This window comes from Pseudopodoces humilis, chromosome 17 (genome assembly GCF_049639895.1).
Source record: "Pseudopodoces humilis isolate 2021_Gansu_Grassland_sample_001 chromosome 17, ASM4963989v1, whole genome shotgun sequence".
NCBI classification, from domain to species: Eukaryota; Metazoa; Chordata; class Aves; order Passeriformes; family Paridae; genus Pseudopodoces; species Pseudopodoces humilis.
In genome coordinates this window covers 3486036-3502104 of record NC_142216.1, presented here as the reverse complement: position 1 = coordinate 3502104, position 16069 = coordinate 3486036, and the positions used below count along the sequence as shown (strand labels likewise).

The 16069-nt window shown below is 60.2% G+C and overlaps 2 protein-coding genes across 3 annotated transcripts; one reads left to right on the top strand and one right to left on the bottom strand.

Moving 5' to 3' along the window:
- Nucleotides 1-154: 154 nt before the first annotated feature.
- On the top strand, nucleotides 155-10166 carry CDHR2 (cadherin related family member 2). Of its 2 annotated transcripts, none has more exons than XM_088063786.1 (32): nucleotides 155-278; nucleotides 734-792; nucleotides 1154-1219; nucleotides 1310-1449; nucleotides 1649-1702; nucleotides 1904-1993; nucleotides 2598-2687; nucleotides 2974-3096; nucleotides 3174-3317; nucleotides 3460-3535; nucleotides 3725-3831; nucleotides 4007-4237; nucleotides 4325-4480; nucleotides 4698-4865; nucleotides 5134-5195; nucleotides 5279-5519; nucleotides 5623-5859; nucleotides 6138-6207; nucleotides 6289-6909; nucleotides 7154-7225; nucleotides 7499-7548; nucleotides 7663-7814; nucleotides 8008-8110; nucleotides 8190-8278; nucleotides 8472-8546; nucleotides 8661-8738; nucleotides 8818-8878; nucleotides 8986-9110; nucleotides 9271-9384; nucleotides 9495-9572; nucleotides 9676-9736; nucleotides 9953-10166. In XM_088063786.1, the coding sequence occupies exons 1-32, from the start codon at nucleotides 187-189 to the stop codon at nucleotides 10067-10069; spliced, it is 4002 nt and encodes a 1333-aa protein (XP_087919912.1). In that variant the 5' UTR covers nucleotides 155-186; the 3' UTR covers nucleotides 10070-10166. The 2 variants fall into 2 exon arrangements, with proteins under 2 accessions (XP_087919912.1, XP_087919911.1); XM_088063785.1 differs by having other exon boundaries at nucleotides 9950-10166.
- Nucleotides 10167-10517: 351 nt separating this feature from the next.
- Nucleotides 10518-15444, bottom strand: GPRIN1 (G protein regulated inducer of neurite outgrowth 1). The gene is made up of 3 exons (XM_088063629.1): nucleotides 15311-15444; nucleotides 13793-13886; nucleotides 10518-13590 (listed from the first exon to the last, which is right to left on the bottom strand). Exon 3 carries the CDS (start codon nucleotides 13548-13550, stop codon nucleotides 12162-12164), a length of 1389 nt encoding a protein of 462 aa, XP_087919755.1. The 5' UTR covers nucleotides 13551-13590; nucleotides 13793-13886; nucleotides 15311-15444; the 3' UTR covers nucleotides 10518-12161.
- Between the last annotated feature and the right edge of the window lie 625 nt (nucleotides 15445-16069).

Genomic DNA, 16069 nt, shown 5'->3' with positions numbered 1-16069 from the left:
TCTCGGAGCTGGGATCCCACGGATGGAGGTTGGGGTGGCTGAATCCTGAGGGACAGCACCCAGTGTGGAGACCTGGGGACCTGGTTTTGGGGATTGAGCCTGGAGCAGAGCTGGGTGGGAGCTGTGGGATGAGCACAAAGAGTACAGAAGACAGGAGAGGGATTTCTCACCCCTTAATTGCAGTTAATGATTGATGAACATGTTTACTGCAGGAGGCAAAGGTCTGGCAGGGTCAAAATTCGAGTGCAGAGGCAGCATCCCCAGGGACACAGCCACAGGTAAGGGATGTCAGCCCCTATCCCGGCCCCTACGGGCACCTTGCTCCATGGGTGGGGAGTAGGGGGTGTCTGTCACCTGTGGAGCTGCCCCCAGGCCCTGGCACGGGGAGGGAGACACCATGGTCATGCCATGGGTTGCTCTTGGACTCCAAACACTGCTTGGGGAAGCCCTGTTGGGCACAAGCAATGGAGCCTCCAGCCATGCCCAGGACAAGCTCCTGGGGTTCCCCAGGCACACCTCCAGTTTCCTGTAGCTGGAGGTGAATCCTGTTCTCCCATGCCATGTCCTCAGGGAGCCCATGCCCAGGAGTGCAGTGTGGAGCCTGGTGTTTGCTCACCAGAAGAGGGGACTGTCCCCGTCAGCACCTCTCCTGCCCTGGTGGCTGCTCCCCAGGAGGGATTTGGGGCACAGGTCTCAGTCTCTCAGGTGTCTGTCCCCTGGTGTGTGCCCACAGGTATCCTGGCAGGATGGCATGGCACTCTTTGGTGCTGCTCCCCTTCCTCCTGGCAACAGGTAAGGATTCTTCTTGGCATCTGGCATGGGTGGGTGGGAGGTGTTGGAGCTGCTTTCAACCCCCAATACTCTTTCTCAATTCCCTGGGGGAAGCTGCGAACCCAAAACTGCTGCCTACCCCACTGGAGAGCCAGGGCAGGGCCAGACAGTAGGGAAAGCATGGGGGCTGCAGCTGGAAGAGAAGCGTGGTCTGGAGATGTGGGATGAGCACAAGGATGAGAGGGCTGGGGATTCCCCTGCCTCCCATAGAGACCCAAACCACAGCTGGGAGCTGGGGCTGGAGCTGAGGAGGTGCTGCCAGACGTGGGTGTGCCAGCAGAGCCCAGCACAGCGATGGTGCTCAGCTCCTCTTCCCCTGTAGTTTCAGGCAACACAGTCCCCATCATCAACATGACCATCATCTACGTGCCTGAGGACCTGGAGCTGGGTGAGTAGGGTGGCCTCAAGAAGGGCCTGGGGTGTCAGAGGAGCAATCGGGGGGTTCTTGGGCAGGGGCTGACACAGCCTGTGCCCCCAGGCCAGTTTGCTTTCCAGCTGGAGGCTTATGACCTAGACAACGACCCTCTCACCTACCAAATCGGCGGGACAGACGCCTTCTACTTCTCTGTTGACTCCAAATCAGGCAGAGTGACACTGAGGAACTCTCTGGACCGTGAGGTGTGGGCAGAGGATGGGCTCAGATGTCCTGAGTGGGAGTCTGGGGATATGGGGATGGAGGACAGAACCTGTGGGTCACTCCCTGACCCCAAAACCCCGCTCCTGGAGGGAGAGTTGTCCTCACAGAGGTTGGGGCTCAGCCATCCAAGGATTGAGCTCCACCTTGGCCCTGACCAAGTCCTACCTTGTGTCCCCTCAGCTCCAGGCCAGGCTCACCATCATCGCCAGAGTGTCGGATGGTGTAAATAGTGAGGTGAGTGCTGGGACAAGGGCTGGGTGGCTGCAGGGGGAAGGGAGCCCCCATGGACAGGTCCATGGACAAGGCTCGGTGGGAAGGCAGTTGGAAGCAGGTAGCTGGCTAGCTAGGGTGGGCATGAGCTGCCAGAACTGCACCCAGCTCTGCTGGCCACCATCTCCCACACACCCACCCTGTGCCCTCTCTGACACCTGGTAGATCTCCCAAAAAGTTACCGTCATCGTGGAGGACCGTAATGACAACGCCCCGGTCTTCCAACGCCTGCCGTATAATGCCATCGTCCTTGAGGTACCTTCCTGAGACCTCCCAGCCCCCAGGGGCATCAGGGCAGGGGTGCTGGGTGGCTCCTGTGTCATGGGTGTGCCAGCAGTGGGACAACAACAGGCTGGGAACTGTGTGACTCCACACCTGGGTGTGTGGTGACAGTGTGTCTGGGCGTGGAGTCATCGATGGTGCAGCCAGCACCTGGGAGCACTCTGTGCTCGGGCAATTCCCGATGGCAGCCTCTGTGTCACCCTGAGGCGCTGGAATGTGACTGGGACTCTGCCCTTGCAATGAGTTTCTGTTCAGGGTGTGCCCAAGCTACCTGTCAGCCCAGGACAGCATGAGGCTGGATCAAGGTGTAGATGGGGTGTGGGGCTAAGTCTGACCCCCATCCAGCAGCTCCAGGGTTGGGGTGTAGCCTCTGTTCCCAAGGGGCCCCAGGGAGGGTAGTGAGGGGATCCAGCCTCTGCCTGGCCTGAGCAAGGACAGCAGCTTGTCACTGTATATCACATGGCACTGGGCAGTACCTACAGTGCTGCAGGTCCAGAGCACCCCAGGGAGGGGCTGGCAGGGTCCAGGCCCAGCATCACCCCCTGCTCTGCCACCTCCACCCCCATTGTGTGCCCAGAACACGAGTCTGCACAGCATCATCTACACCGTGTTTGCCAACGACAGCGACACTGGGAACGCCTCCAAAGTCAGCTACAGCATCAAGGAGGTGAGCACAGAGCATACCATACCCAAACCCACCCCTGGGCCACCCCTGTGGTGCTGAGGTGCTGGGGGACATGGCCAGGACAGACCCATATCTCTGGGGTGCAGGGAGGTTTTGGGTCACGACCCACTGGGCAATGGGTGCAAGGTGTTGAACAGTTTCAGGTCAAGAATGAGCCAGGTGGTCAGGGGTCCACATAGGCCAAGACTGGCAGAAGGATGGGGATTGAGTCCCCATCTCTGCTGGAACACCTCTGCTCCCTGCCTTGAGGATGATGTCCCCTGCTCAGGTGATCCCAGACAACTTGAAGAATCTCCAGCTTTTCTATATCCTGCCCAATGGGAGTGTGGTGCTCAATGGTTCCCTGGACTATTCCAAGAACACTTTCTACCAGATCAAGATCCTTGCCCAGGTGGGGACCATCCAGGTTGGGGGTGCAGGGCTGCCAGGTAAGGGGGCTGTGGGACTGACAGGTGCTCTGCTCCTCAGGATGGTGGAGGATGGCTGCACAACAACTGGACTGTCCAGGAGAGCTTTACTTACCTGTCCCTGACCATTAAGGACATGCCTAACCTGAACCCACGGTTCCTCAATGCGCCTTACTTGGGTTCTGTGCCTGAGAACTGCGACCTGGTCAGGAGCCTGCCTTCCCCAGTGTCATGTCCCTGCCCCTGCCCCTCCCTGGGGGTTCTTATGCCCTGAAGTGTCTGGGCCACCAGACCTGTGGGCAGCTGGAGAGGGCATAGGTCCTGCCCTGATGGCCATGTCCCCACAGGACACCATTGTGCTGACCGTCACTGCCATGGACCAAGACACAGGGGTGAATGACGAAATCTTCTACATCATCAGCAGTGAGTGATGGGACAGAATGGGTCAGGCAGAGGATGACATGGTGGCATGAGCAGGAGGGGTGGTCAGGCAGCAAACTGGAAACTGGTTCTGGCACACAGGCTCTGCCAGCCTGACCTGCTGGCAGAGAGAGGGCCAGGCCTGCCTTTCCCAGTGGCTGCCACTGGGTTCCTGCTGTCCCCTTGTCCTAGATGCCAGTGTTCCTTTTGTTATCAATAACACAACGGGCATCATCACTGTGAGTGAGCCCCTGGACCGTGAGCAGCTGCCAAGCGAGGAAGTGCTACTGAAAGTCACGGTGAGTAGGAGGTAGCAAGGGGAACACCTTCCTCTTCCTCTTCCTCTTCCTCTTCCTCTTCCTCTTCCTCTTCCTCTTCCTCTTCCTCTTCCTCTTCCTCTTCCTCTTCCTCTTCCTCTTCCTCTTCCTCTTCCTCTTCCTCAGCCCCTCCAACCTCCCCTCTCTTCCTGCCCAGGCACTTGAGAAGAACCTGGATATCCACGGCAAGGTGGCCAGTGCCAGCACCCTGGTGACAGTCTTGGTGACTGATGTCAATGACAACAAGCCCCAGTTCTACAACTGCTCCCTGTCCAGCTGCGACTTCTCTGTCAGTGCTCAGAACAACTTCATGGGCAACATCATAGAGCACTCCTCCTCCAGACTGCCAGTGTCCAACCTCAACATCATTGCCCGAGACCCAGATAAGGTAGGAGCCTGTCCATGGTGCTGGGTTGCAGTGTTGGTGTCTGTCCTGGCTGCAGCACTCACCCTCGCTCTTGTTTCTCCCTGGCAGGGCATCAACAGCAGTTTTGAGCTGAGTCTGCAGGGTCCGAATGCCAATGCTTTCACTGTGTTCCCCACAACCATTGTGGGCACAGGGGAAGTCCAGATCCTGGTGCAAAACTCATCCTTAGTGGACTACGAGATAAGCCATGTCATGGTGGTGCAGGTGGGACTTGTAGGGCTGGACTGCTCTGTGGAGGCAGTTCCTGCTCCCTGCAAGCATTGGGACACAGTGGGGACACAACCTTCCTCTTGCAGAGCTCAGGAGCTAAAGCAGAGCAGGGCTCTGCTCTGGCAGTTTGTTTGGTGCAGGGGAGCTGGAGCGTAACAGCCCCTAATGTTTGGGGACTCATGTGAGACACAGTCCCTTTTCAATCCTGCAGATCATTGCCAATGACACAGGGAACCCTACAGACTGCTGCTCCACAGCCACTGTGACCATCGACCTCATCGACAGCAATGACCACATCCCTGAGTTCCCCCAGAGCACCTACTACCTGAATGTGACAGAGAACAGCCCCGATGGCACCATCATCTCCCCAAACATCACGGTCAGGCACTGAGCAGGGATTGGGCACACCTACTGTCCCCAAGCAGGGCACTGGGCACACCTAACACTTCTAGTGCAGCTTTTGCTGAGGGCACTGATCTCTCTGTACACATAGGAAGGACTCAGGGCCAGTGGGTACTCAAGGGTGGGACCCCTTGCCTATTAGGGGCACATTTTTGGGGTGCTCACTGGCAACAGCCACTGCCCCAAACTCATCACTGCTCTGAGGGCTGAAACAGATTGACCAGATGGTTCGTTTTGTCTTTCAGGCCTATGATCCAGACAGCGGCATCCTGGGCCAGATCACCTACCAGCTGCTCCCAGAGACCATGTAAGTAAGGGTGGTGCCAGCCACGACCAATGTATCATCCTGGAGAGTGGGCTCCAGGCCTGAAGGCTCTGTGTCTGCCACAGCTGTAAAATCTTCACGGTGAACGCCACAACTGGGGCACTGCTGGTGTACAATGGGAGCTTGCTGGACAGGGAGACTCGCTCCATCTACTACGCCAACCTCCAGGCCAAGGATGGGGGCAACCTGGTGGGCACTACGGTGCTGGAGATCACTGTGCTGGACGCCAATGACATGGCACCCATCATCATTGGCTCCTACTTCATCTCAGTGGATGAGGGGCAGAATGTTAGTACCCAGATCCAGGTAGGTACCAACAGAGGTGGGGGGTTTACAGGGATGTCAGAGAGGAGGGACTGACAGTCCCCAAGGTGCCCAACAGCCCTGTTCCAAACGCTGACCTTTTCAGGCCATCGACAATGACGAGCCTGGAAGCTGCAACAGCAAATTGGGCTTCGAGATCTTGACAGGACTGTTCAGCAACAACTTTACCATCAATGCAGCCGCAGGTGAGATGCATAGCAAGGAGCCGCTGGACCGTGAGGCCTTGGAAGATGAGCGTGGACAGATGGTGGTGACAGTGATGGTGTATGACCATGGCGAGCCACGGCTGAGCACCACGGTGAACGTCACCATCACCGTGGGGGTGAGCCCTGGGCACAAGCAGGGACATGCTGGGGCAGGCTGGGGCTTGGAACTGGGATGGATGGGCAGGGCAGAGATGTGGAATCCCTGGCTGTGGCAGAGGTGCTGTGTCTCCAGGCTTTCTGTGGGGGCAGAGTGAATAGTTGATGCAGGGAGGCAGGAGAAGGCTTGTGTAGCTCCTGCCTGTGGGCAAGCAGGTGCCCACACTCCTGTCCCCAGCTGGCTGTGGGGAATCCTGTTTCCTGGAAGGGCTACAGCCATGGGCTTTGTCTCCTGCAGGACCTGAATGACAACATTCCCATGTTCCTCAACCAGTCCTATGAGTTCTCAGTCTTTGAAGAATCTTCAGGTAGAAATTGCATGGCCAGACTTGTGGGACCAGCCGTGGCCCTGAGTTAGTGCCCACTGCCCACTCAGTGTCTTTCTTCAGCTGCAGAGTCCTTCGTGGGTGAGGTGGAGGCCACAGATGCCGACCGGACAGAGATCAATTCCCGCATTTCATTCCAACTTCAAAGAGGCGGTGGCTCCAGCAACTTCTTAATCCACTCATCCCGCCTGGGGCCAGGGAACTACAGTGGGAAGCTGTCCGTAGACCCTCTCATGCCCCTGGACTATGACACACTGCAGCAGAAGTTCTTCACCCTGACAGTGCTGGCAGAGAACACGGCTGCAGACAACACAGGGGACAAGGCCAACGTCTCGGTGACAGTCCACATCCTAGATGTCAATGACGAGTCCCCCACCATCCTGTCAGACTCACTGCAGGACGTGTCAGTGGCTGAGAACGGGACACAGCAGGGTCTGATCCGCACGCTCAACGCCTTCGACCCTGACACCAACCACTCGCTGGTCTTCGAGGAGCTGGCGGTCGCCTGCTTCAAGGGGGACAGCAGTGCTGAGGACGTGTGCTGGGACTGGTTCGTGCTGGCACCCAACGGCTCGGTGCTGGTGAACAGCTCGGACATCGACTACGAGGTGTGTGACACGGTCCTGCTCACACTGCGGGTGGAGGACCTGTACACTGAGAAGGGAAACCGCTACAGCCAGAATGGTACGGCCCCCACTGCCCGCTCCTTCCACCACCCCTGGGCATGGCAGGTGCTGGGCTCTCCCACGTCCCACAAGAAGCTGTGGGCAGCAGGGTGGGAGCTGGGTGGTTTGGCTACGGAGGGAGGGTGTCCCCAGCTCTTTTGATCTAAGCCTTTTGGGAGGATAGGGCTCCCACGGGAAGCAGAGGATGATGCTGCAGGGCTGCTCTGTTGGTGATCAGAGCTCTGCTTTTGGGACATTTGCAGAAACCCTGAGGATCATCATTATTGATGTGAATGATAACACGCCAGTCTTCGGGGCCATCTCAGAGACTTTTGGTGAGCAGTTGGGGTTGGCACATCACATGGGCTCCTCGCTGCACCCACACATGCCCTGCCACATTCGCCAGCAGCGAGGATCTTCCCCAAGTCCGGGGCAGGGCTGAGCAGTGCGGGGCCCAGGCTGGGGTTACTCAGTGCTTTCCATGAAGGCTGTGGGGCCAAGAGCAGCAGTGGGTGCTTGGAACCCTGGGGCTGTGTGGGTGTGGGGTCTGCAGAAAGTCTGGCTGCTCACCAGCATGACTGAACCATCCATCTGTCTGTTCCTGGCAGTGGTTGTCCCCGAAATCTCTGTAACGGGCCTGCAAGTGGCTACTGTGAAGGTGAGGAACTGCCTGCCTGTATCTGTCAGTCTGTGGAGCCTTGTTCACTTGTCCCCGCTGTGGGCAGGCAGGGGCCATTCCCTCCCATGCTCCTGCAATACTCTGTCCCTGCAGGCCACAGATGTTGACTCAGGGATGGGGGGAAACATCACCTTCTCCATCATCAGTGTGGTGCTTGTGGAGGACACCGGGGTCACTCAGCCCTTTGGGAACCTCTTCATGATATCGACAACGTTCGACAAGGGCGCCTACATCGGGAGGATCCTGTGAGGCCATGGGGCTGGGCTGGGGTGGGGGGATGCAGCTCAGCTCCTGCCTGCTGCAGGGCCAGCATGGGCTGCAAAGGGGACAAAGCCTTTCTGGAGTCCTGCCTGGGCATGCAGGTAGGATGGAGCTTGAGGGATGGCAGAGGACATCCTGTGCAGCGCAGTGGGATCGCTGATGTCCCTGTTCTCACAGGGTGTCCAGCAACCTTGATGCATCGCTGAAGGGGCAGTACAAGGTGACAGTGGAGGCTAAGGATGGTGAGGAACCAGTGCACAGAGTACAGACTGTGCTGAATGTGAGTGTCACCCCCAACCCATGTCCCAGGATGCCACGAGCCTGGCCCAGCTCCACTCAGCCCTGCTTCCCACACACAGATCTTCACAGTGGATCAGAGCTACCGTGTTCGGCTCCAGTTCCTGTCAACGGTGGAAGAAGTCCAGAGTAACTCCGAAAATATTAAATTGTAAGGGGTGCTGGGCTGGGGGGGAACAGCTGGACTTACCAGCTGTGTCTCTCAGCTTCATGGACTATGAATGGGGTGGGCCAGGCCAGTCCTAACCAGAGGAGGAGGCTTCAGGAGGTCCATCTGCTTTCTGTGCCTGTGAGGAGAACAGCAGGATGTCCAGCCCAGCTTCCCCCCTCTCTCTTGTTCCTAGGGCCCTGACCACCGTGACCAAGGCAGCAGTCTACGTGGTGGCCATCCAAAGCATGGAGGACACCCGTGACACCCAGTGAGTGGTGGTGGAGAAGGGGACATGGTGATGGCATCAGGAGTGTCACCCTGGAGCAGGGCACCATGCCCTGCACCCCAGCACCACACTCCCCCCATCTCTCTGATTCTGCAGCATGGATGCCAAGTCAGTGATGGAGGCCTACTTTGTGTACAGCAATGGCACTGCCCTGGACATCAATGACCTGAGCACGTGAGTGCTGGGGCTGTGCACAGGCACTGCCACATGCTGGAACCAGCCCAGCTGCTCACACCTCCGCTTTCCTTGGCAGACTCATACAGTCCGATCCGCTGGGCTTGGCTGAGCTGGTGAAACTGGGCCTGGCTGTCATTGTGAGTGGGGCCAGGCAAGGGGCACAGGGAGAGGGCAACAACTCCTTTGGGGCTGGCTGGGGAGTTCCACTGGCTGGAACAGTGCCCTCACCCGTGATCTGTGCCAGGGCCCCGGGGAGGTGACAAAGCCCACCAAGGAGATAGAGCTGATTGGCATTATCGCAGGATTGGCAGCATTCCTGCTCATCTTCATACTCGTCATGACCCTGGTTTTGGTACTCACCACCAGGAGGTACCTCACAGCCTGCACCCCCTCCTATCATCTCCCACCACCCCCATCCTCACCAGCACCCTCAGACCCATCCCTATCCTCCAACCCGCTTCTGCCCACCCCATCCCACAGCCCAGCTCCTCCCTGCCCCTCTCACCCACCCCATCCCTGGGCTTTGCAGCTACAAGAGGAAGCTGAGTGCCATGAAGGCTCTGAAGGTGGCCACAACATTCAACCCTGTCACAGCACAGCACGGAGCTGGCATCCCTGGGACCAACCAGTACAACGCTGAGGGGTGAGTGGGGAGCTCCCTGCAGCAGGTGGGGAGAAACCAGGCTTGCCCCCACATCCAGGGGCTGCAGCGCCCCAAGGAGCAGCTCTTACTTGCCACCCATCCCTGACCAGGGCCAACCCCATGCTGAACCACCCGCTCGATCCCTCCCACGATCTGGGCTTCCACGAGGACTCCATCTCTGTGACCAGGTGAGCTCTGTGGGCAGGTCCCAAAGGCCACAGGCTGTCACCTCACACCTCACTTCTCCAGTGCCTGGGTCTTTTTTTACCTCCCACCCTCCATTCTCCACAGCATGAATTCCCTGGATGAAAATACAGTAAATGCACCAGCAGATGACAACTTTGAGGTCGAGGTAAGTGTGCCAAGAGCTGCCAGTGCTCGGCAGCTGGGAGTCCTGACAGAGCACCCTGCATCCTCTTCTCTCTGCTGTGGTCCCCAGGGCCTTATGGACCCCTTGTGTCCTTTACTCTGCACCCCTCAACAGCCCTCAGCTCCAGGGAAGGATGGGTGTCCCTGTCCTTACATGTCTGTCCCCATCCCTTCTGACCACGCTCTCCTCCTGCAGCAGATCAAAATGCGGCCAACAGACCCCACTGACAAGGAGGTGCTGGTGGCTGCCCTGAACCTGAAGGAGCCCACCAAAACAGCGTACCTCAACACCACCTTCACCACCACGGACTTGTGAGTGGGCTCACGGGGTGCACTGGGGCCAGAGCAGGACTCGGGCAGCTGCTTCGGTGTTGATATGTTCAGTGTCTGGCAATAAAACTGTTCCACGGGGGTCACGGTGTCCTGTTGCTATCAGCCCATCTGGGGCTCAGTCAGCTTGGAGTCATCTCTCCCAGCATGAAGTGCTGGTTTTGGATCAGCTGGTACCAGAGGGGAGGTGCCACTGTGGGGCTCAGTCTGGCTTCTTGTCCCCAGGACCCTCTCGGTCCCGGGGGAGGGAGGTGCAGGCAGCCCCGTGCAGAGGTTTGTGCAAGGTTTTATTACCCAACATCCACATTGACAGACTGATCCTCCCGCCCCTTCCTCCCCCCACCCCACCCCCAAAAGAAATGAAAAGGAAAAAAAGAAGAAAATAAGGTGATGAAGCTGCAGCGCTGGTGTGCCACAGCTTGGCAGTGCGGGGCTGGAGGTGAGCACAGCCTGGGGCAGGGTGGCAAGGGGATGCCCCACGGCTCCTGGTCTTTCTGGCATGGCCGTGGCACCGGTCCCACAGCCCAAGGCACTGAGCACAGCCAGGTCCCAGCGAGTGCCACGGCACAGAGTGGGCACTTGCCACAGCCCTGGCTGCCAGCTGGCACTTCAGCAAGCCCTTTGCAGCCCCACAGGGACAAAACAAGCCCAGGATGTACAGTGTGGGTTTAGGTGGGCAAGACTTCACCCTTAATGAGGGAAAACGGCTGCAGCGGTGACTCTGGCACCTTGAGCCCTCCTGTACTTCTGTCCAGAGGGGATGGTGCAGCTCTCCAAGCACCCCTTGTTTGCAGCCTCCTGCCCATCAGATGCTGAACACAGGCCTGGGCCCCCCTTGCTATGGCACTGTGGGGATGGTCCTCTGTATGGGGGGACCAGGATCCACATCTTGGCAGGACATTGAGGTGCTGCCAGCCACACGGATGTGGGCCTGACCACAGGGATATTCAACCCCCTGCAGAATGACCCTTCACTCCCAATGCTCTTCAGCCTAGCAGAGCACAGGCAACATAGGAACAGTGTTTGAAAAAATGGTCTCAGCCCCACAGGCCACCATGGGGAGGAAGTGGCTCCAGGCAGGACAGACATGGCTGAAAATGTCTCTTAAAAAGCTCCAAAAATGCAAACACAGTTCAATAAAAGCTCCCCTTCCCCCCACCCTGTAAAACCCCAGCTGTAAAAAGTGGCAGCGTTTTGCAGTTGTCACGTCCCCAGCTGCCATTGGAGAGAAGAAGCCAGCAGGACATGTGCCCATGTCCCCAGCACAGGGGCCTTTCCAGCACCACTGGAGCATCTGGACAGGCCTGGAAGCAGGGCAGGCTACATGCCCATCACCATCTGTGGCGAGGATGTGCTGCCTCCAGGCAGGTCGAACTGGGGGCTATGAGGACAAGATTCCACAAGCACCTCCAGCCAGGGATGAGCAACTCTCCATCACACACGTGGTTGGCCCCTTTCTCTCCTTTGAGATCTGTCGTGGTGTCCTGTGTGGCCACATCTTCCCAGATCCAGGGCACCCACAATGGGCAGAGAGGACAGGGCAGTTGGGGGATTGGTGCCTGCTGTGGGCAGCTGTGGGGACCCACGCATGCACAGCCACTGGCTTGTTGGAGTGTGGCCAAGCCCTGGACAGGCAAAGCAAAGGCAGGGTGATGCACCAGTGTCTCTCCAGCACGGGAAGTGATGTTGCTTCTTGGGGTGCCAGAGTTCAGGGCAGCCAGCAACACCCACCCTGAGCCATCTTCAGACCTGTGCCACGGGCAGGAGACGCACAGGAGCAGCTGCCTCCATCTGGAAGGAGCTATGTGCTTCCCCTTGCTGAAAAAAGCCACCAAGCACAGAGACAGGACCAGTCTCATGTCCCAGGGCACCTCCATGGGGCTACACTCACGGGGGAACCCCAGGCTGACAGGGAGGACCCCAGCAAAGGAGATACCTTGTCCCAGTGTGCAGTGCTCCATCACCACCACAGCCCTGCACACTGGCACCGGGTGTCTCAGGACGCCAGGGCAGGGACCCATCCCCACTTTCTCTGAGAAGCCCCGAGGCACCCCCACCCTGCCAGCACAGGCAACAACTCACTCCATGGCAGGGCCAGCACGGGAGCAGCACCGGGGCCGCCGGACGTTCTGCAGCAGAGCCCGAAAGACGCTGGGCTGCCTCTTGGCCTCGCCTTTGCGGGGCCCTCCCTTGAGGGAGCCGGTGCGGGTGGTCTGCGGGGTCACCACCACCTGCCGCCCGTGTTCCTCAATCTGCTTCTCCAGGTGCTTTTGGATGGCCATGCCCAGGACCTCCACCTCCATGGAGGCCCCATACACCTCCCACGTCATCCCCTTCTCATCCCAGCTCACCTCCCGGATGGGCTCCGGAGGCTCCTCCTCCACCACCTCCGGCACCGTCCCCTTCACCTGCACCTCAGGATACGAGGTCTGCGGGGACTTGGCCACTGGTGTCATCGGCCCAGTGGCCACTGAGCGGGTCTCCACAGGCATGGACACCTGCATCTCCGCGTCCTTCTTGGAGGGCTCGAGGCGTGGGGCTGCAGGGGCTGTCTCTCTCTTGGGGAAGGTGAAGGCAGCAGCCCCACACGGTGGGCTCATGGGGCTTAAGGCCACTGACACCAGGGACACACGGCTGTCCACTTGTGTCCCCGTGTCTTGTGTCCCAGCGTCCTGGAGTGGGCTCACTTCAAAGGAGTAGGATTCACAGAGCTGCTTGGCTGTTTGGGGCTGCTGGCTGCTCCCAGCACCCACATCCCGGGCTGAGCTCCCCTTGGCTTTGCCCTGGCCCACAGCAGTGGAGCTTGGTCCTGCCTCACTTCGGCCCCCAGTACCCGCGTTGCTGCTGCTGGGGGGATCAGCTGTGCCTCCCTGGGGGTTCTTGGGAGCCTCTCTGCTCTTTGTCTGAGGAGCAGCACCCAGGGATGTGCCTTTGTTGTCCTGGGGCTGCTCCTGGCTTGGAAGCTCAGTTGTCCCGATGCTTGCAGTGGGCTCCACGAATGCCACATGTTTGGCAAGAGCTGGTGTGTTCTCCAGGTCCTTGCTGGTTGCCTGTAGGCAGGGATCAGGCACAGGGGAAGTGGGGGCTGCATCCTCCTTCTGGGTGTTGGGAACCCCCATCCCTGTGGGACCACAGGCAGGGGCAGCACCACTTGGTCCTTCGCAGCTCCCTGTTGCTACTGCCACACTCTGCTCTGTGCTGGTGTCCTGGAGAAGTGTGCCAGGAGCTGGTCCTGCTGGTGATGGCACCTTCTTCTCTGTCAGTGAGCTGGCCTTGGTGCCCTGAGACTCTGCCTCAGGCACACAGCAGGTCCTCATGGAACGGGCTCCCGCAGCACAGCCAGAGCCGGGCAGGCACTCGCCTGCCGCTGGGCAGCCAGGGGAGCTGGCACTGGGCTCACAGGCGTCCTCAGCCCTGGCCTGGAGGCTCAGCACCTGCAGCCCCTCGGGCTCCTTAGCGCTGCCCATGCCCAGGGAAGGCTTCTCCCATGCTAGTCCCGCCACAGGTCTGCAAGAGAGAGGATGACGCAGTGAGGAGCAAGCAGCACATGGACCCCCAGTACACCTCAGCTGCCGATTGTTTTTCTCTGTGCCACCCATGACAACAGGTTGGGTGGCCACCTGGAGCACTCTCTGTGCCTGGCACAGCCCGTGTGGTGGCACACGGTGCCCAGGCACATGGGAAGGGAGGAACAGTGTCAGCTGCCTACCGTAAAAGTCAGCCTTCTCCCAGAGCAGCAGGACCGGGAGCGGGATCCAGGCACTGCTGTGGCTGGTGGAGCGGGGAACACAGTGCAGGCACCCCTGCAAAGAGAGTATTAGATGGAAAATCGTCCTGGGCACCAGGCTGAGAGCCGGTGGCTTGGCAGACCCCTCCTGTCAGTGGGAAGCTGGGTGCAGTGAGGGGTGAGAGCAAGCTGGGCCTGGGGTCCAAGGGAGGCTGCAGAAAAGGGCAGGAATACGGGGCAGCCCAAGCCCTTCCCTCTCCATATGAGGGAAACACGTTCCAGTGTCACCCAGCTGTCCCCAAACACTTCCCAGCCCTGTGGGGCAGAGAAGAAGGGCAGGAAGCCCCAAATATTCCGGGAGCCCCCCAGTTCTGGCAGTGCCAGGGAGTCCCTGCAGAGCCGGGAGCACATGGGTCCGGCAGGTGTGGGGCACTCCACGCCTCCAGACACGGCCACTTGTGGGTCCCGAAAAGGGCAGAGCCGAACGGACACAGCGAGCGAGTTTCCCCGCAAGGGAGGCGACAGGAGCGGGGACCAGGCGGTCACCGACGTCCCCCAGCAGTGCTGAGCCCGGCGGCGATGATCCCCGCCCCGTCTGTAGGTTCCCACGCAGCACCCCGATCCCCGGAGGGCCGCTCCGCCCCGCACCCCGACCTGCCCCGACAGCATCGCGATCCCGCGGGGCTGTGGCGCCGTGCCCGGTCCTGATGCTCCGCGAAGGAGCTGCGAGCCCCGGCACACGCGTGTGCACACGCACGGGCACGCACACGCCAGCACATGGCCACGGGCACACCCGCACGCACGGACACGCGTGTGCACGGCCCGGCCCCGCTTTCCCCGCCGAGCCCCGGACAAAGCCGCTCCCGCGGAACCTGGGAAAGCCGACCCGCCTCCTCCGCCCGTCCCGGGGCTGCAGCCCACCCCCCCAACCCCCCCGGGGGTGCCGGTACGGGGCGGGCGACGGCGGCGGCCGGTCCGGTCCCGCCACGTGCGCCCCGGGGCCGCCGGTACCTGCGGCGGGTCCTCCCGCCCGGTCCCGTCCTGTCCCGTCCCGTCCAGTCCCGTCCCGCACGGCTCGGCTCGGCGCGGCGGCGGCAGCGGCGGCGAGCATGCGTGGGGCGGCGGCGGCGGGGGCGGTACCGTGCCCCGGGCCGCTCCCCCCGGCTGCCGCCCGCCCCGGCACCCCTAGCAGCAGTGGGGAGGCGAGGGAGAGCCGGCTGCTGCGCGGGGAGTGGGGGTCCCGGCGCACCGCATGTCCCCCGGTGTCATTGTTTGTCACCACAACGGGCTGCCCTGAGAGCTCCCCATGGTCCCACAGCCCCCCGGTAGCCGGAGCATCACCACCCCGCGTGCCTCAGGAGCGAGCATCCCGGCACTCCCCGATGCGCTCGGGCACAGCAGGACGCTCAGCCGGGACCGGTAGAGTCAGGGGATCCCAAACCTTAGCGTAGGTCCCTTGGGTGGGGGTGGCGGCACCAGAGAGCCCAGTCCCCTTCCTACCTGGTGATGGAGACGGCCGCTTCCCTCCCGGGCATTACCGGGGACGGGGCTGCACCCCAGTCAGCCCGAAGGACCGGGACAACGTGCCAGCGTGGCGGGATGGAGATGGGTTCCCGAGTACCCCTCGCCCGAGGGTGGGGGAGGACGGGGAGGGAAGAACGGCCCCGTCTAGCTCCCGGCAGCGCTTGCCTCTGCTCCCGGGCTCAGGCTTTGTCTAACTCCTTCCCACGCACTCCCGCTCGCGCTGCTGGGGGGAAGGCGGCCTGCTCGCCTCACCTGCATCCCTGGATCCCCCCCAAAAACCTCCAGCATACCCCCCAGACTTCCCACCGCCCCTCATCACCCTAGGGGACCTGGGTCCCCTCCCTTACCCAGAGATGTCAGCACAGAGACAGGAGGTATAGATCTATAGGGTCCAGAGGGGTGGGTGCTAAGGTTAGACAGGGTTCCCCATCTTGGAGATAAAGTTAGCACCGGTCCCCCAGCCCTATAGATCTATAGGGTAAGGCTGGTTCCATGGGAGCTGGCACACCTGGTTGCTTGGAGACAAGGGAGGTTGGAAATTCTTCTTTCAGTAAACAGCCAGCCTGGAACAAAACCCCGAAGGCTAAAAATAGGGAGGCAGGATATGGAAATGAAATAAAAATCCTTGCCCCCCTCCCTCTCTGGGGCAGAGTAAGGCACCCCGATGTCACCAAGGGGCACTCCAATGGATGGCTGGAGAGGCTGGAGTAGGGGTGTATCCCTGCACCCACCCAT